The 18689-nt window shown below is 45.2% G+C and overlaps 1 protein-coding gene across 3 annotated transcripts in view; it reads right to left on the reverse strand.

Annotated features, from left to right (window-relative positions):
* Nucleotides 1-177: 177 nt before the first annotated feature.
* Nucleotides 178-18689, reverse strand: part of ZNF592 (zinc finger protein 592) — a 37995-nt gene continuing 19483 nt past the window's right edge. For all 3 annotated transcript variants that reach the window (XM_051796383.1, XM_051796385.1, XM_051796384.1), the window contains exons 4-10: nt 16458-16636; nt 12011-12187; nt 11086-11245; nt 8405-8683; nt 7248-7360; nt 3697-3832; nt 178-2513 (exon numbers count right to left, since the gene is read on the reverse strand). In XM_051796383.1, the coding sequence (XP_051652343.1) occupies nt 1986-2513; nt 3697-3832; nt 7248-7360; nt 8405-8683; nt 11086-11245; nt 12011-12187; nt 16458-16636 (1572 nt within the window). In that variant the 3' untranslated portion in view covers nt 178-1985. The remainder of the gene's footprint in view (nt 2514-3696; nt 3833-7247; nt 7361-8404; nt 8684-11085; nt 11246-12010; nt 12188-16457; nt 16637-18689) is intronic.

Genomic DNA, 18689 nt, shown 5'->3' on the forward strand with positions numbered 1-18689 from the left:
GCGGAGGGCACCGGGAACGCGTCCCCGGGGCTCACCACCACCCCACATCCAACGAAAGACCCCATCCAACACCGCATCCAACCAACACCCCACCATACACCCCGCATCCAACCGACACGCCTATGAACCAACACCCCACCATACACCCCGCATCCAACCGACACGCCTATGAACCAACACCCCACCCAACCGACACCCCAATGAACCGATACCCGACCCGACACCCCATCCAACAGACATCCCACATCCAACAAAACATCCCACCTGACACCCCATCCAACTGACCCCCCGTATCTAAAACACCCTGTCCAACACCGCATCCAACCAACACCCCACCTGACACCTCACCCAACCTACACCCCACATCTGACACAACACCCAACCAACACCCCATCCAATGCACACTCATCCTATGTACACCCATCCAACACACACTGTACATCCAACAGTCCATTCAACTGATGGCCCATCCAATCACCGCCCCATCCAATGAACACCCCATCCAACCAACACCCACTGAAACTAATTCCTATCCAACCAACCCCCATCTGACACCCATTCACCTGACACACACATCCAAGTGACACTCATGCACCCAAACATCCCATATAACTGACACCCCATCTAAACAACCCTCCATACAACCAATGGCCCATTTCATCCAAACCCTACCCATCAACTGACACACCACCCAACATCCAGACAGCCCCAATGGGCTGTATCCACACATGGCGAGATGAGATGGCGACGAGCCCAATGCAAGGAGATAAATAGTTCTTAAATTATTTAAACATCGTCAGAGTAAACAATAAGGAGCGGGGTTCTGGCTCAACAGAATGAAAAAAATAATGGTATAGAAGGTAATTATATTACATGAAGCGCGGGTGTGACAATGAATGAGGGAGGAAAGAGTCAATGTGACTACATAGAAAGAAACATCTCCTAAGTGATAGGCAATGTGGAGCCACAGCAGGAGAGGAGCTACTGCTGGAGCACCAGCCCCACCACGCCGCAGAACGATGGCTCCCACTGGTTCCAATGCCTCTGTGAGCTCTGCTCTGCTCCTCTTCCCTCAAAAAGAGCTGGTCAGAGAGCCCTGGCACTGATGCCATCAGAAGCTCCAGGATGGTTTCACTCCAGTTGACCCCACAGATGGAGCAGGTGATGTTTCCCCCTTCTGGTGATACTGCCAACCTGCCCAAGCTCCCCATCAGGACAAGCCACTAAGCACCAGGCCTGGCAGCACCCATCCTGGAATGGCTTCCAGCAGCACAACTCCACTGACACACGAGGGGGACCAGGCCCTCCTTAACTGTGCTCACCTAGGAGGACAGGGGCTATGAAATCCTCTCTGAGGATGACTCATGTCCAAGACATTTCATTAAATTGCATTTTAGAAAAGCAGGTTGTTATTCACGCAATTAAGAATAACCAGCACAACTCACAGCTCGAACCTGTCCCCTGTGACGTGGATCCTGGACCAGCACAATCCTGACAAGCGCGTTTTGCTGAGCCAGCGTTATGAGTTAAAATGAGTAACACAAAGGCAGGATGGGAAGAGAAAAAAGAAGCCATAAATAGAAGGAGAAAGAAAGGGAGATAGGGAAGTCGTGGCTGGGGCTCCGGGCAGAGGCTGAGGCAGTGCACACTTGAAGGAGGAGAGCTCGTCTGAAGGAAACTGCAGCTGCAAAGTGCTCCTGGATCCTCAGGAGTTGGCCAAGCTCCAGCGAGGATTCTGGCCCTGCTTTCCCTTTTCACCTCTCTGGGCTGGCAGAGAGTTAGTGCTTAGGATGCAATGGCAGGGTTGGTTTTGTTTTTTTTTTGATTTTAAATTTCCCTTACAAATGGAAGTTAACGGAAAGCAATGTCCATCCCAAGAAATCAACAGAATATTTCAAAGATTTGCCCCAATCCCCACCCTGTATTTTGAGTAAAAACCCCCCAAACAAAAAACCCCAACCAACCAAAAGGGCTTTTTTTTGTTTTTAAGTCTTAAGAGACTTTGCATGATTGTTCTGTGAGGTGCTGTTGGGGCCCTCTGCGCCACACGTCTGACTGTGCTCACAAAGAGCTGAGTCACTTTTGCACTCTTTGTATTTGTTCTCCTCTACCGCCCTAGTGTTCAGCTCTCCATTGTAGCTCTCATGTCCATTCTCACTCATCTCCACTTGATACTTCTGCCTTTCATCTTCCTCTTCCTCCTCCTCCTCCTCTTCTTCCTCCTCCTCCTCCTCCTCCTCCTCCTCATCTTTGACTTTATGAACAATGAAGAGGTGTCTGTTCAGAGAGATGTGGGAGGTGTAGCACAGGCCGCAGAACAAGCACTGGAAGGTGGAGCTGTCGGTCTTGTGCCGAGGTATGTGTTCCTGGAACTCAGTCCGGGTGTCCGTCGTGAAGCCGCACTTGGCGCATTTCCAAGGTGCTTTCAGTTTTTTGGCTGGTGGCTCATCCAAACCCACAGTGGTCTCTGCCTGACCCAGCTCATCCGGTGCCATCCTCTTTGGAGATTTTGCCTGAAAAAAACAAGATTAAAAAGTTACTTCACTGTTTGAACCCACAGAATAATAAGTGCTAAAATCCACACGCGTGTCTGAAGACACCTGAGGGTGAAGCCATGCCCAAGGGATTCCTGGGGCATTCCGTTCCCTACCAGTACCCAAACACCTCACCCCATGGGCAGGATCTCAGCTGCTGTCCTGTGACATAAGATGGGAATGCTGTGAGAGGTTGGCTGGGCAGAAAAGTGATGAAGAAAGAGAGTTTAGAATGGTTTAGATTGGAAGGGACCTTAAACATCATCCAGTTCTACCTTCCACTAGATGAGGTTGCTCCAAGCCCTGTCCAATCTGGCCCTGAACACTTCCAGGGATGGGGCAGCCACAACCTCTCTGTGTAACAATTTGGTGTGGGAAGGAGCAGTCCACAGAGCAGGGACAGCTGAGGAACATGGGGTCATCATTAGCCCAGACAATGCTTCTCAAATTTAACTCTGAAAGTTTTCCCCTCCACTCAAGTTTTGTCTTTGTGGCATCTCTCAGCAACTCATCCTCTCTCTCTAAGAATCCTGTAGTTTCTTCTCCCATGAGGATGGCTCACTTGCTTATGTTCCTGCAGTGATATGCAAAAAGTATATTTTTAAAATAATGGAGCGAAGAAGCCAAATCAGCCAAACCTCCACTCCAAACCAACCCAAGATATTACACATTTGCTATACGAAATTACACAGTCCTACTTAGGAGAAATGCAGTTCTCACAGGTAATGGATCTAGTAAGTATTTTAAAACAGAAAATAAATCTTTTATAACTAGCAGAAAACGTAACGGAGAAAGAAGAAAAATGTGCCATGGTCATGAACAGGATGGCAAGGGAAAACAAAGGTCATAACAAACTTGAATTACAAAGTAGACTGAAAAAAGGTCAGTAAAACACAGGGTCACACGGTCAAAAAAAATCTTGAAAAACACAGACTCCCTTGTCCTGGTGCTGGTGCAGCTCAGCTGTGCTCTCAGTGCTGCTCCTGACCCTGCAAGAGAGAAGCAGGCTGGATGGAATGGAGAGGGGGAAGGAAATCTGCCCTATGGATGGGAGGGTTTGACTGGCACAAGGCTGCAGCTCGACTCAACACCCCAAGTGAACAGCTACTGACTGGGTACATTTAACTGGACGTTTATTTTTCATGAAAATAACATCAGTTACTTCTGCTGTGTCTCTCTCTGGAGCTTTCGCTTTGGCCATCTGGGATAGGTCTGGGTTTTTGATGCCGTGCATGAGGCTGATGTGGTTCTCCAGCATGAATGGCTGAGGAAATGTCTGATTTTCATCTGTGCAGTACCTTGAAAATACAAAAAGGAAAACAATTCATTAGAGGAAATGCTCTTTGTATTGTGCCAGACCAAGAGGTGTCATTGGAGACAAGACTCTGGTGAGTAATCTACAATTAGATTACCAAAATATGCAGCAAAGCATCATTTTAATAATAAAACACTACCCCTGAGAGAAAACTAGAATAGTTTGGAATTTCCCACAGTAATCATGAAGGAGAGTAGGGTGTGTCTTATTTACAGGCTACATAAATACAGGGACTGGTGGGGGATCAGGCCCTCTGTGACACATCCTACACTGGATACATGATCCGGAGAGAAAACACATAGAAAAAAACCAAAAAGACTGAGGAAAGAGACCTACACAGAAAGAATGATGAGTTCTGTGACACTGAGGAGTCCTGCAGCAGAACCTAGTCCTGCATCCAGCATTCCCAAGTACCCATGGGAACAAGCATCATATCTACCAGACCGTATGTATCATAACACACTTAAAATCCTTACAAAACTGCTGAAATTCCAACTTTAATACCAATAACCTAGGCAGAAGCACTTGTGAACATGTCATTTATAGGTAAGTCTTCACGTTAGAACTTAGTAGGACTCCAGTGCTGCCAGAGAGCTGGTTGACATTTCCAAAGGAGCTGTGAAGGGGATATGCCTTCACCCCTGGTCTCTACCTTCACTCCTGGATGACCGAGGTCTACTGGAATAAGTGCCAGGCCTTGCAGACACACAAACCAGACCCCCAAAGAGCACAGAGAGCTCTGTTAGCAATGGAGAAACCCCAAATTGACTATTTGAGTTGTTCTGCTGCCTGTCAGGCGAAGGTTCATGAGCTGCACATTGACCCAAGCAACGAGGCAAGTGACACCAGAGCTCCCTGAAATGCCCAAATTGCGGCTGAGACATTGGCAGTGTGGGATAGAAGGCAATAGAAAGGAGCTAAAGAGTCTCTGGGCAACAAAGACATCTTTTAACAGGAGAGAGGAAGATTCCTACTGATCTTCCAGTAACTAGAGGGAAATTAAACAACAGTCAGCAATGATGTGAAGACACAGATGTGGTCATTGAGTACTTCTGCATTTTAACAGGAATTGCTCAGATGATAAATCAATATTAATGATGATGGATTTTTTTTCTCTCGTGTAGGAAAGCTGAGAGGTTATTAAGTGGTATTTATCAAAAATAAATATGTTGAAAATCAAGTGTTCCAGACAGTTTGTACTTAAGACTTGGAAAAGAAGAGGAAGATCTTATAACAATAACCAAGTGAATTATGAAAGAAAATACACAAAACTTCCCAATATTTTGCAATTTGTCCTAACTTAGAATTCTTTTCAAGTGAGCAGGCAAAGATGTTCTCCCCTAACCTGAACTACTCCAGTGATGAGTGTGGCAGGGGGGTGTTCAAGCAAGTCCTCCATCACTGGTTTCTCCCTACAAATTTAATTGAAGGCAGAGACCTAGGCAGAGCAGGGGAGGAAGGGGAAATCCCAGCTGGGAATGTTAGAAGCCAGAGGTTGGTCACCTACAAGCCAGCATGGTGGAGTTAGAAAAACAGTCAGTTGTCAGATCAGTGACAGATTTTATTCATGTTTCACATGGAAACCCAGGAGAAGAGGGTGACATGAAGTTAAGGCATCAAAATCCCTGAAGAGAATAACAGGCAAGAGTGATACAGAATGCCAAGTGGGAAGAAGGAAAAGAGAAACCAGAACTAGAAGAAAAAAGGGCAGTGGAGATGTGATGCCTTACAGAGCCCTGAAAGAAGACAAGGAGGAATTCAGACATGGGAGGAGATGATTTTTAGAGCAGCGCTCTGGACAAGCTAAGGGATCAAAGGGGAGACAGGACAGGAGAATTTGGACTCAAACAAAGAGCAGCTGTTGGAGATGCTGGGACAGTATTTCTAAGAAGAGGTTTCATCTGAAGAGTGCTGTGATTTCAGTAAGTCTCCCATTATAATGATTAAAGAGAGCACAAGCACTGTTCAATTAAGACTTCATCAACAGATTTTGGGAAGGAGCAACTACAAGCTGGAGAACTAAATACAACCACAATCCCCTCGGATTTCTGTCTGTATCTTCTCTTCTGGCATGACTGTGGTCCCTTAGGTGAGGCTGTGGATCCACAACTGTGAGTCGTTCTGCACAGCAGCAAAGGCAATGCACACAGTAGGCTGGCATACCCCAGGTTATCAGCAATTCCCACACAAATCCTTCTTCCCAACTGATGCTCACTTTGATCCTGATACACACCACTTCAAAAACAACTAATCCAGAGAGAACAGATCTGTACAGATCAGGTGAATGGAACACTGAAGACCATCACCCGCAAACTCAAAGCACAATGAAACACACCAGGAGCCAACATTTCTCTCCTCCAGAGGTTCCAAGTCAGGGCACAGTTACAAGAAACGTAAAGTTTAGAAGTCTCGGATGAAACAATGTGTCAGGAACATATTCCCAGTGGTAATGCCAATACTGTATCCGTTCCCTAAAAGCTACTGTGGCTCACTAGACAGTCTCCAAAGAAATTAAGTATCCGAGGGATGTACTTATACTCTTCAAGACTAGCTCTTAGCAACTTGAGTGCAGTAAAGTGACAACATACTTGACACACATTAAACCAAAATTTCAGATAAATTAGAAAAATCCCCCAAACTACATCACTGCAAACTTCCCTTTCATCCCAAATATGTTTTAATCCTGATTCAGAAGGACGTCTCAGAAGGAGGCAGGAGGTCAGTCCACACAGTCACGCCGTGTACGACTTATTCTGCAGCAGTTGTAGAGGCAGATTCATAAGCACTGGGCTTTGTCCTGACCTGAGACTGTATTCACAGTTAAAACATGTTCACCAGCAATGATTTTCACTCACTGCTGATTTACAAAACTCGTCTGAAGTCTCCAAATCCATTTTCCTACTCTGAGGTGTGACTTCCCAAGCAAATCCAGCAAGATTAATTCTCCATTGCCCTGCAGCCTGTGCAGTCACTTCTGCCTGTGTACAGTGGTGGTAAGATCTGATTCTTTAGCATTTTACACACCTTCTGCACCCAAGGAGAAGGCACAAGAGTGGTGCATGACCACACTAACCATGAAGCAGCAAAAGACTTGCCCAATATGTTATTGGCTGTTTCACAACGGTGCACAATGTAAATCTCATTTTGCACATGCAGATCTCAAATCACACCTTCCCCTAAGTTTCCAAATGACTGCATTCATTGTGCAGTCAAAAGCAAGGACTTGTTTTAACCATCAAATCTCTTGTGTTTAACATATTCTTCTCCTCACTCTCCCTCCAGTAACTTAAAGAGTCTGGAGTAGACAGGAGCAGCAGACACGAGCTATTACAACTTCCAACCTTGAAGGACTAGCCTGTCGCTGAAAAGCAGTGTGAAAAAGGGCACTGGGTACGTACCAGCAAGTGTAAACTTTCTTTGCTGTGTCGTGGTTATTGCGGATGTGTCTGCGCAAGCTGTTGGAGGCGTTGAACGAGCGCTCGCACTGGCGACAGGGGTATCTCTTCATGGACTAGCAGAGGAACAGAAACATGTTTTAATAGCAGGGAGATGGAAGGCACTGACTGGATTCTAACATTCCCATGCTCTTCAACTGGATATGACCTCTCAGATGCAAAAAAATCCCTTACATAACATCTAATTGCACTGATAAAGATCTCTGAGACTTTGGAGCCCTTTTTAGACTCAGTCCAACAGTTGGCTAATACCGGAACTGATCTTATAAAAACCAGGACTAGATAAAGCACATGCTTAATTTTACTGATTTTTAATAGGAATTGCATTAGCTGCTTCTCCTGTGGGCTCATTTCACTCCAGGACTCCCCGCAGAAGGAACTCAGTGGAAGGTCCCTTCAACCCCAGAAGGCAGCAGGACCCCAATGAAGTACAAGTCCACTTACCCTTCTCTCTCCTCATAATTCAGCACAAGAAAAGGGCAAGATGTTAAAGAGCATCACACAGTCCCTCCTGCTATCCATGTATATCCACATCCCACTAATCAACTCTGCCCCATAACCAGCCTCCTCCAAAATCTTCCTACAGCCCTGCATATAACCTGCATGCAGATTTTATTCCACTTAAAATCTTCTTAGACTTGTTTAATGAACACATATATGTAGTAAACTGAAATATTTGGCCAATTTCCTACCTCTATAGAATTCAAATGAGAAAATCTAGCATTCTGACCCTGCCCCCATCGTCTCTTGGTATTTATCAATTCAGCCCTCCCCAAACCACATTAGAAGGAATCAAAGAGCATGTTCCAGATTTCCACAGCCTCTGCTCATGGCTGGTGACTCAGTATATCAAACAAGAAGTCCTGATGCTAAAATACTAAGAAATCTGGCTGCACACAACATCTTGGCCTATGTTCTGCCAGCGACAAAGATTAGCTTGACACAAGTAGGTCAAGGCAACACAAAGCCTGAGCTGGATGAAACTCCCAAAACTGAGATTTGCAGTTCTTGTAATGACAGCCCTGCACAGAGGCCTGGTGTGCAGGAGCCTGGGACTTCTCCCCAGTTCCCCAGCTTAAATGTCTCATCTGAATCCTTACCCTTCCATGATTTCTCTTCATGTGGGACACATAGGTTTCCCGGTCAGGGACCCACTGTGAACATTCCTTGCAAATCCAACCACTTCTTCTCAGTCTGGACTTGGATTCGGGATTGTGTCCTTCCACCCTCATGTCCTTCCTCGTCAGAGGGGAGTGGGAAGTCCCATTGGCTACTGACAGCTCCTTTGGTGAGGCATGAACCTGGTTCCTTGAAGCCTTCTCAGATTTCTGCCGAAAGTTTGAGAGCTCCTCAGGATTTTGGGGGACTCCATGAACACCCTGGATAATAATAACAGCGGAAACACAAACAACATTTATACGTAATTCACTTACGCACATTTGTAAATAAATACTATTTATTATTTGAACAATAATTTAAGTCCCCACTGCCCAAACAATGTGTTGGTGTCTTGCTCCTGTGCGGTTTTCCATTTCTCCTGGAAGCTGGCTGTGGTGCTTTCCCAAGCAAGAGATTTTCCTAAGAAACATGAAGCTTCTGTTTCTGTTTCCTGCATGACAACAGCAGCTCCTTGGCGCTGCCTGTTTAGCATTTTGGATGAGCCCTGGGAACTCTGGTTAAATAGGGAAGATGTAATGGAAGAGAAATGTTAATTGTCATTATTTCAAGAGCTTAAGCTCTAAAAACACAGAGCTTTGGTATTAAATGGTACTAAACACAGAGCTCTGAACTAAATGTTTGCTGGTATCTTGGGGGTTCCAAAGCTGCTTCATCTTTGCTCAAGGGAGGGAAGAGACAACCTTTAAGTTTCTTCAACCCTAGTTCCTTCAATTCTACCCCAGCTATTGCTATTTACATTTTTCACAGTTCAAAACTTAGCTCCTGCCATATAATATCAAGCATAAAGCCAGAGACCTGCCTTATAAGGAATACAGCTCCAGGCTCTTTAATTATTCAACAGGCCAAAATCCAAAGTCCCCTAAAAAGTTATTTTAACAAAGAAAATTGAACATAAAGAAAATAATCCAAAAATGAAGAGTTGTGGGAAAGCAAAAGCAAGTAAAACAGCAACATACCAAAGAAACCTCAAGAAACTCCCCTAGGAACAACAACAGTTCATCCACACAAAAGGCTAATTTAGAGGTTTAATTGTGCACAGTAATTAATAACGGGTAAAGTTTCAACACACGAAAGCCCCAGGCCTTTGGAAGTGTTTCTGTGGGTTAAACACCAAACAAAACTCCAAACACAGGGTCTCAGATGAGAAGTCTGTGTGCTTTGCACCTGATCCAGCTGATGGCCACAGAAGCTTCTCATGCTCCAGGGCACTGCCAGATACTCCGGAACACAGACACGCCCCTTTTCTCCCCATCTGGAAATCTCCAGAGTGTTTTAGTGCCCATTACTGCATTGTTGCACCACTGGGGGAAAATAAACTAGGAGCATGGTAAAATGAAGCCTTCAATTACCACCTCAAAGACCTGCTGATGGCCAAACAGCCTCGTGGTTAACAGGCAGAAGTTTTGTGGCAGAGATCTCGGGATGCTCCTGCACCCTGAGGGTGGGATCTGCAAACGAACCACAAGTTGTGTACCTCAACTCCAGCCTTTCAGCACTGGGGTTGAATGCCTCTTTGAAGGTCCCAGCCTTAATCTCAACTCTATAATGCAAGGAGATTAGCAATCATGGACTTCAGAGGAGGGCTACAAATTGTAATTCATTACTGCACGCAAAGCGCTTCCAGATTTGCAAGTTAAAGGCATGGGGGAGAAAGTAAAGATTTTGAATGGGTTTTGCTTTCAGGAGTGAGCTAATGAATCTTCTTGCTTTTTCAGTAAGTATAAACAAAATAAAGTCACTGATGAAAGAAAAATATGTCCTTTTTTATCCTGATCAAAGGGAAAGAAGACTTTGCAAGCTCTTCCTTCAGAATGCCACCAAGAACTCTTTGGAGAGGACTTCCATGGTAGTGTTGTTAGACATTGTACATAGAATCATACTGAGTTAGATAACAGAAAAATGTGGCACTTGTACATTTATAGGATAATCAGATCTGCAAGGCTGGTACCTCCAGGGCAGTCATTTCTGCCTCTGTCACTCCTCTCCTGCAGGCTGGTGTGGTTCAGAGCAGCCAAGGACTGAGGATGTTAAATGCCATGTAACCCCTCTCTGAGGCAGCTGCAAAGGGGCCAAAGCTCTCCAGGTGAGCATCCAAAAGAGGCAGATTCAGCTTGCACTATACAAATGGATTAACACTGTGGGCAGAGAATAATTCTCCCTGTCTGCCAGCCAAAGATAATGCTGCCACCTTAATTTAATCCCTTCTCTGGGTTTAAGAGGTTGTGGACTCCCCATCCCTGGAAGTGTCCAAGGCCAGGTTGGACGAGGCTTGGAGCAACCTGGTCTAGTGGAAAGTGTCCCTGCCCATGACAGGGGGTGTTACAAGATGAGATTTGAGGTCCCTTCCTACCCAAACCATCTTGTGATAAACAAGCCTTTATCATACAGTTAAAATACATCTAGATGAGAGGAACTGCCTGCATTAATATGAACTAACACAAACCGCTCCACTGAGTGGTTTCTGGATCCTGTAAATCACCATAGTCTGTTTTTCCACTAATATATTCCTCAAGAACCCTCCACTTCTTGAAGCAATTTTCTCACATGGTTGATGCAAACTCAAAGAATAGGATCTTGCACTAGTGGGGGGGGAGTTACCTACCTTAACATGCTGCATTAGCTGCTGTTTCTGCATATACACCAGCTGACACTGTGGGCATTTAAACACTCCCACTAACAACTTGCTGGTGTTCTGCTGGAAGTGCTCCTGAAGCAGCTTCTTCTTGTTAAAGACTGTCTCACAAGAACATTTGTAGATCACCCTGAAACAATTAAAGAAAGTAAATTCAATCTCTCTTCCTTAAGACGACAGTGGAACTTAGCAACTCCAGAAAGGGATGGGCTTCTGAGGAGGGCTGTGCTCTCCGTGTATTGTCAAGACACACCCACTTGGGTAAACTGAACCAGTAACTCGACTGGGAAGAACAACAAAATGCCTCAGGCACATACCACAGCTTGCTAAAAATAAGTTTACTTCTGTGCATAGGCATAACTCTGTGTGTGTGTGTGTGTGTGTGAGCACAGACAGATGGGAGCAAACCCAAAGTATTCCAGCTGGCTACACACTGCTCTCAATCCCACCCTTCCATAGTTCCTCCCTTAAAACATGCATTTTTGGCACTAGCTCAAGCCTTGGATGGAAAAGCTATAGAGTAGAAAAATCACAAGGTTTCTGTCTAGTGATTTTTGGGGGCAATGCTCCATGGGGAAACTCTCCTCTTCGAGTGCCAGATGCAGCAGTTGCCCTGGAGCCATCTACCATGAGGTGCCACTGTGGGTCCTGCTGGACAAAGATGTGACAATTAAGTTCTTTTTATGGACGTTCAGCTCTTCCCAGCCCAAACTCCTCTCTTCCTGCCCAGGAGACTGTGTTTGTATCAAGGAGAGCATGCTCTGGCTCAGAACAGACAAAGCAGCAGCTGATCTTATATAAGTATGGAAACCAAAACCAGAAAAAAGACTGGGAGGGAAGGGGGGAATCCTGGAGCTACCCAGCAAAGGAGAAGAGATAAAGCCAAACCACTTACTGAGTAGTCTTGTGAGGTTCTGCTGGGTGCTGGCTGGCCATGTGAGCCACGGTGCTGTCAGCTGACTTGAAGGCCTTGGGGCAGAAAGAACACTTGTGGAAGACTTCGCAGTGTTTCTCGTGGATGTGCACTTTGAGCATGGCGAGGGTCATGAAGACAACTCCACAATGGATGCACCTGTGGGAGGCAGGGAAAAGAGCTGAGTTACAGCTTCCATCACACAAGGAAAGGATCAGGAAACAAGGACTAGGTGGTGGCAGGTCCTTGGTTGGTTTCTTACATATTAACGTGGAAGAGTCAAGGAGGAATATGATACAAGAATTCTGGGCAAAACTCACAACCCCATGTTAAGAAACAAGTAAACAAGATCTACAAAAGAAACCTTCAGAGACTAGAACAACCCCAAAAATAAGGAAGATGTGGTTGAGCAGAATGTCAGCCCTGTATCTGTGAAAGCCAATTCCAGCACAGGTACAAATGAAGGATTACAGTAAAAGTACCTGGTGAGATCTTCAGGTAGCAATAAGCAGCACAAATACCAGCTAGACCCCAGTATAAAATAAAAAGAGAAAGAATATTCAGCTACGAAAACATCATCAATTGCTTCTCATGTCACCAAGCTCTAGAATATCACAACAGCAACAGCAAAGATACTGAAAACAGCAACAGAAACACCCAAGAAACTGATTAAGATCATTAAAATCATTAAGATACAGGTGCTGCCTAGAAAGTGCTTGTCTGGGAGAGCTGGGTGGGTGCTCTGGGAAGAGAGAGAGAGAGGGGAGCAGAGGTTGCACGTTGAGTCACAGGATTCTTCCATGGCCAAGAGGAGTGCAGAGCCACCCTGCTGGTCCCAGCCTGCCTCTCCTCCCAACAGGCACCTGCAACAGGTCTTGCCTTATACTCCCACAAGATGGCAACAATCAGCAGCCTTACTGTGTTTAACTTTAATACTCAACCCGAGATCTGCCTGCCACGCTCCAACACTCAACACTGCACATGAGGGTGCAGACACCTGCCCTCATCTGCCTCAGGAACACCAGTCACAGGGTTTATTCATCTCATAGGTGCAGCTCTGCTGACCTGGGACCAGAATAGTCTCTCCTAAGAAGATTCCACGACAATGACAACAGTGCATACCTGCTTAAGCCAGCACTGCATGTGCTCCGTTAGAGCAGAGGAGCTCAGCTGGGCAGTTCAGGGATAGTGGGATGCATGAGACACGCAGGGGATAATCCCCTCCTCATAAATACCTTTTTTCCTCTGCTCTGAGGGCTGTGTTTGCCCATGGTGCTGTCAGGTCTGTGTTTGGTGCAGATGGACCCCAGCTATCACATAACTGGAGCAGCTCCAAGCCCATATCAAAAACAAACAAGCCGCTGGAACATCCTTCCCTCCGAACCAGCCTCCCAACAGTGTTTAGGAAACAAGCCCAAGCTTTGAAGTTACACTTCAAAAGATCATTAGGCAGAAGCCAGCCTGAAAGGAGCCAAACCCTCTCCCCTCCACTTTAAGAAAACACAGAAATGCTGTTTTCTTAGTGTTTGAGAGGGAAGCGGTGACAGAAGCCAGTGTCATCTTTGGGGGAGCATGAAAACATTCTGATGGGGCAGCTCTGCCTTCAAGCCCGATCCTCATCCATGTGAGACAAGGAGAGAGAGAGACTTTCTAGTACAGTAACACCAGGAACCACGTTATCATGGAAAAATAATTCCCCAAGTATAAATGGAGGAACAAATGCTAATCCTGGCAGTAAGGAATAGCTGGTGCATCCGGGAATATCCAACGGGCTCCTTCCACAAACACTCCCTGAACTAGCAGGAGATGGTTCTGCATTACGCTTGGTTTTGGGAAGTACTTCATTAAGAATGAGGGATGAAATAAGCACTAACTCAGGGTCAAATGATCACAAGTTAATTTAATTTACAGTAAATTTAAGCTTAAACAACAGCCACTTAGTAATTAAGAAGCCCAGTGCCAGAAGGACAAAGTTTGATAAAGTAAACTAATTAGCTGAACAAAGTGGATGGAGGATGTCAAGAGGTTTGCCGTGTAATTCCTGCAAATTGCAAATTCTGCTATCATCCCCAGCACTCCCAGATCCCTCAGGGCAAGGAGGGGTGGCTAAAAGTCTTGGAAAGCATCCTGTGAGAGGAGATAAAGCTACAAGATGCTGTCTTAACCCTCTGAACACTTCCTATGCCGTCACCTTCCAGCCCCTCAACTCTCCAAATGGCACCAAAGCAGGTAAATGAGTTCCAGATCAGTGGGGACAGCTGGAAGGGGCTTGGAAAAGGTGGGGAAGTGACACTTAGAGCCAAGAGGAAAGGACATTTAGGACAGACTTGTTGGGTTTCATTTTTAACTACAGAAGCCCGTTCTCATTTTCACTGCAATCATTAGCCGTGACTCAACCCCAAAACAAACAACCATCCCAAATTTAATTGAATGCACTGGGGTATTGGCAGAAAAGGAGAGAGAGTAAGGGCTTATCACAAAACGCAAACCAAACTGATGCACCAGAAATTCAAGAGAAATAGGGATATAAAGAGAAGCAACAAAAGTCGAGCTGATCCTGGGAGGGATTTACAGAATTCCTCAGCTTTTCAGCTCTGCAAGTAACAAAAGTGAAAGGAAAGAAGTAAAGTCACTCGGTGACCACAGGACAGATACCACAGTTTATCTAGATACGGTTCTGCAACCAAAACGTCTCTCTTCTGATTTCAACAATGCCAGTGGCATCAACCTTGCAGCAGAGACAGGCAGGGTAATGAGGATGGCACAGCCACAAATTCACCTGTCTAGTGGACTCAGTTTTCCCAGATGAGCTTGAGCAGACGTGAATTAGAGGAGAAGTTAAAGAAATTTAGCTTCTAGAGAAGCTGGGCAAAGCTAAAAAAGTCCACAAGTATCATTTGTGAACTCTGCCTTGGTTTAGATCTTCATTAATGTCCCTGGCACAGAGATCAGGTATCTGCTAAGTGCATCTGTAGACAGATGGAAGCTCTTGTTGCTGGATTCCCAGGTGCCACTGTAATTCCCAAAACTGCACCAAACTCATGGATAATTTTCTACACCATTCCCAATTTTCCATCTCAGGGAAAATATTTTTTCTCCAGCTTTCCTCCTTCCCAGATTAACTCATTTTCAAACAGCTCCAGTGTCACAGCCATTTACTTTGTGATGGAATTAATTCTCTGTTGTGGGCTGGGCCTCCTCAAATCACATCCCACATTAAAAAACCTTATCTGTATATAATTAAACTCAGAATTGGTTTGTTATGTGCCTCTTGTCTTCACGGTTGAAAGAAAAAGCCCCTAAAAACCCCAATGTGATTTCAGAGTAAACCACACAGTGGAGGCTTCCTGAATTTGCAGACATCTTAAAAGAACAGCTCCAAGGGCAGAAATTGCCCTGTTCATTTGAAATCTTAAAGTATTTAAAGGCAATCAAGAGAAAAAACAGAACTTTAAGGAAACTCAAAAGATCTCAATCTCATCTCCCAAGCAAATCCTCATGTGTGAAGAGCTGTGCTGCAGCTGGGGTGATCTCAACATGCCAAAGAGGGAAGGCTTGTAGGGAAAAGTAACATATTAGAGCAAACAATTTGGTTGGAGAAAAGACACTGCACCATATCCAGGACTTTGGGAGCCTTCCTCTACCTGTCTCAGCTCATGAGAAGTGTCTGGAGAGTTGCAGGGGCATAGAAGGAAATAATCTCAGTCCTTGCCATGAAGGCATACATCTTCAGTCCTTACAACAGACATAAATATAAATTCAAGCCTTAAGGAGATTTAGAGGATTAAGATCTGCAATCTTTTTGCTGTAAATACCAATCCTGAGACAGCCGACTGCAACTTGAATTCCATACAAGTGCCTTTCAGCTCAGAGATGCCACAAAATAACTTCTGCTCTCAGAAACCTCCCTGAAATCCAGTTAGTGATTTCCCACTTCAAATGTTTTTTGTCATGCAGAAAACCACATCAGGCCCAGGCTACATCCCCTTTCATTAGAATCACAGAATGGTCTGGGTTGCAAGGGACCTTAAAACTCATCTTGTTCCAATCCCCTTGCCATGGCCAGGGATACCTCCCACTAGACCAGGTTCCTCCAAGCCCTGTCCAACCTGGCCTTGGACACTTCCAGAGATGGGTGTCTTGGTTTTGGCCGGAATAGAGTTAATTTATTCTCAGTAGCTGGTACAGTGCTGTGTTGTGGATTCAAAATGAGAATAATGTTGATAACACACTGATGTTTTGGTTTTTGCTAAGTCGTGTTTATCCCATGTCAGGATGTGAGTCTCCTGCTCTGCCAGTGAGAAGGGACACAAAGAAACCGTGAGGGAGCAGAGCCGGGACAGGAGCAGCCACAACTTCACCACCACTACCACCACTTTCCAAAAACATAAGTTCCAGCTCGGCAGAGGCCCTGTGGGGCTGCACACACCTGAAGCCGACTTTGCGGGAGTAGTGCAGGCAGTTCTCCTTGACGTGGGTTTGGAAGTAGGCCGAGCGGCACACGGCCCCGCACTCCGGGCAGCAGTACGGAGACTTGTGCGCGTGGATCCTCTGGTGGGCACAGAAACTGCACTGGTTGGGCAGCATCATCTGGCACACTAGACACGTCTGAGGAGAGAAAGGTTATATTAGCTGTATTCTCTACTTGGGGGCTTTTCCCCCCAGCCCCAAATTCACCCTAGAAAACTTTCAGGTTTAGAGGAGGCTCCAGCACATTCCCTCAGCAGCAGCATTAACTCTACAAAGTCTTTGGCTACTCTCCTTATCATCTTTCACAACAACCTCCACAGTTAGCCATTCCCAGTAACAGTATTCATGTTTAAACCATGCCCTCTATGGTTTATTTCCTTTTTTTCCCCATAAAAAAGGAAAAAAGAATCTTTCACCTCTGAGCTCTGATGACATTCCACTTGCTCAGCACTTTCATTTCCGCATTAAGAGAATTTCTTGACTTGAGGAGGAGAGCACTTTTCTCAACAAGCCCTCACACTGCATCAAAACAGCTCAAAAAAGCAGAAAAACTCCATTACAGCCCGACTCCAAACCCTTGCTGCTGAAGGCAGTGCAGTCCCAATGTGCTCCTTTCCCACCAAAACCACTGCTGTGTCTCTTGCAAAATTTCTTTGGATCAGATGAAATCAGAACTTTCAAAGACCACAAACTATGTGTGCTTCCCTTACAGAAACTTCTTGATGATTAGAAATGATGCAAAGACTCTTTCTCTCCCTGTTTCATCCTTTATGAAATCCACTTTTCCCCACATATTTACTATCAAAACTATTTTGCAGAAGCATTGTTTACTTGACATGTAAAGTTTTTTATGTGGATGTATCATCCCACTTTCATCAGCTGTCAAATCTCTGCTCCCTTTCACGAGTGTCTTGACTCTCTGTACTCCTTCAAAGCCCAGGAGCAGCTACTCATCCTCTGCAGGACGCACATTACTGGATGCCTGAGTGGGATTAGACACTAGCCCAACCTGAGCCCTCCAGGAACTCAATCTCTCTTCAGACATTAATAATCCTGCACAAAATCACTCCTCTAGCTTCAGAATGAACTACAGCAAGCAGCTAATTATGGATTAAGATATCAGGTAATTTAACTAAATAATTTCTGTGGACTTCGCTGCTGGTAGCCAGGGCAGAAACCCAGGACAGAAGTCCTGAAATCAGACTGAGAAATAAAATAAAATTAATGGCCTTTTCTGTATCACTGCGATTTCATACAGCATCTCTGTGATGCTCCACTACATAACATTCATCAGGGAACTGTCAAAATCACTGCAGGTAAGAGAAAGCATCACTTATAATAAAACGCAAAGCTATGACAAACCTGAAAGGTTCATGGGGCAGAAGGGAATTATTGAAGGTGGAAACTGAAATTGCCAAATGCATCAAAAGCTACAGACACATGATCTGGGATGTGTTGCAAACTTAAGTTTAGAGAAGAAAAGCCTTCCCCAGGAGGGAGAGAAATGAGTGGAAGAAACGTGGTAGGACCCCCATGCACAAACCCAAATGCAATTCAAGGAAACTCAAGAGCATTTCAAATGCTGCAGAAGTCCCCTAATTTCAGCAAAGAAAAACAGTGCTACTGAGCCATGGGAATGGGAGAATAAGAAATATAAAAGTCTCCAGGACCTCTCTGTGAGGAGCTGAGCAGGACCTCCAACACACTCTCAAATCCCCAAGTAAGAACTACAGGAAGAAATTAATGTTTGAGGCAGTTTTATTGTTTTATGGTATTTTTTCTAACTGGCTTGAGATTCATAATGGAAAATTTATCTCCTTGGTGCTGTTAAAACAGGGCTCCTCTCGCTGTGATCCCAACTAGTGTTTAAGGCAGACTCAGCACAACCACAATCCGAAAGCACGTTTGCCCTTGTAGCTCAGCAAGAAACATTCTCCATATCCTGCCTTGTCAAAGCCAATTCAGTTTCGATTTTAAGTCAGTTTGAGGCTCACCTCTTCCTCCCCAGCATGTCATACCCACTGCTCCCAAAATCAATCAGCACATGTTAAAAACTTGAATTTTCACTGCTCTGCATGTGCTCGTGCTGGATCTAAAATATGCCAAAACCAGTATTTGATGAGCTCCAGCATGGGCTCTGCTGCTTGGGGATGTGCAGAGGAGCAGTGAGGAGGAAAGGCTCTGCAGGGAC

Source organism: Manacus candei, unplaced genomic scaffold (assembly GCF_025592945.1).
Source record: "Manacus candei isolate 608988 ecotype Guabito, Panama unplaced genomic scaffold, ASM2559294v1 h1tg000046l, whole genome shotgun sequence".
NCBI classification, from domain to species: Eukaryota; Metazoa; Chordata; class Aves; order Passeriformes; family Pipridae; genus Manacus; species Manacus candei.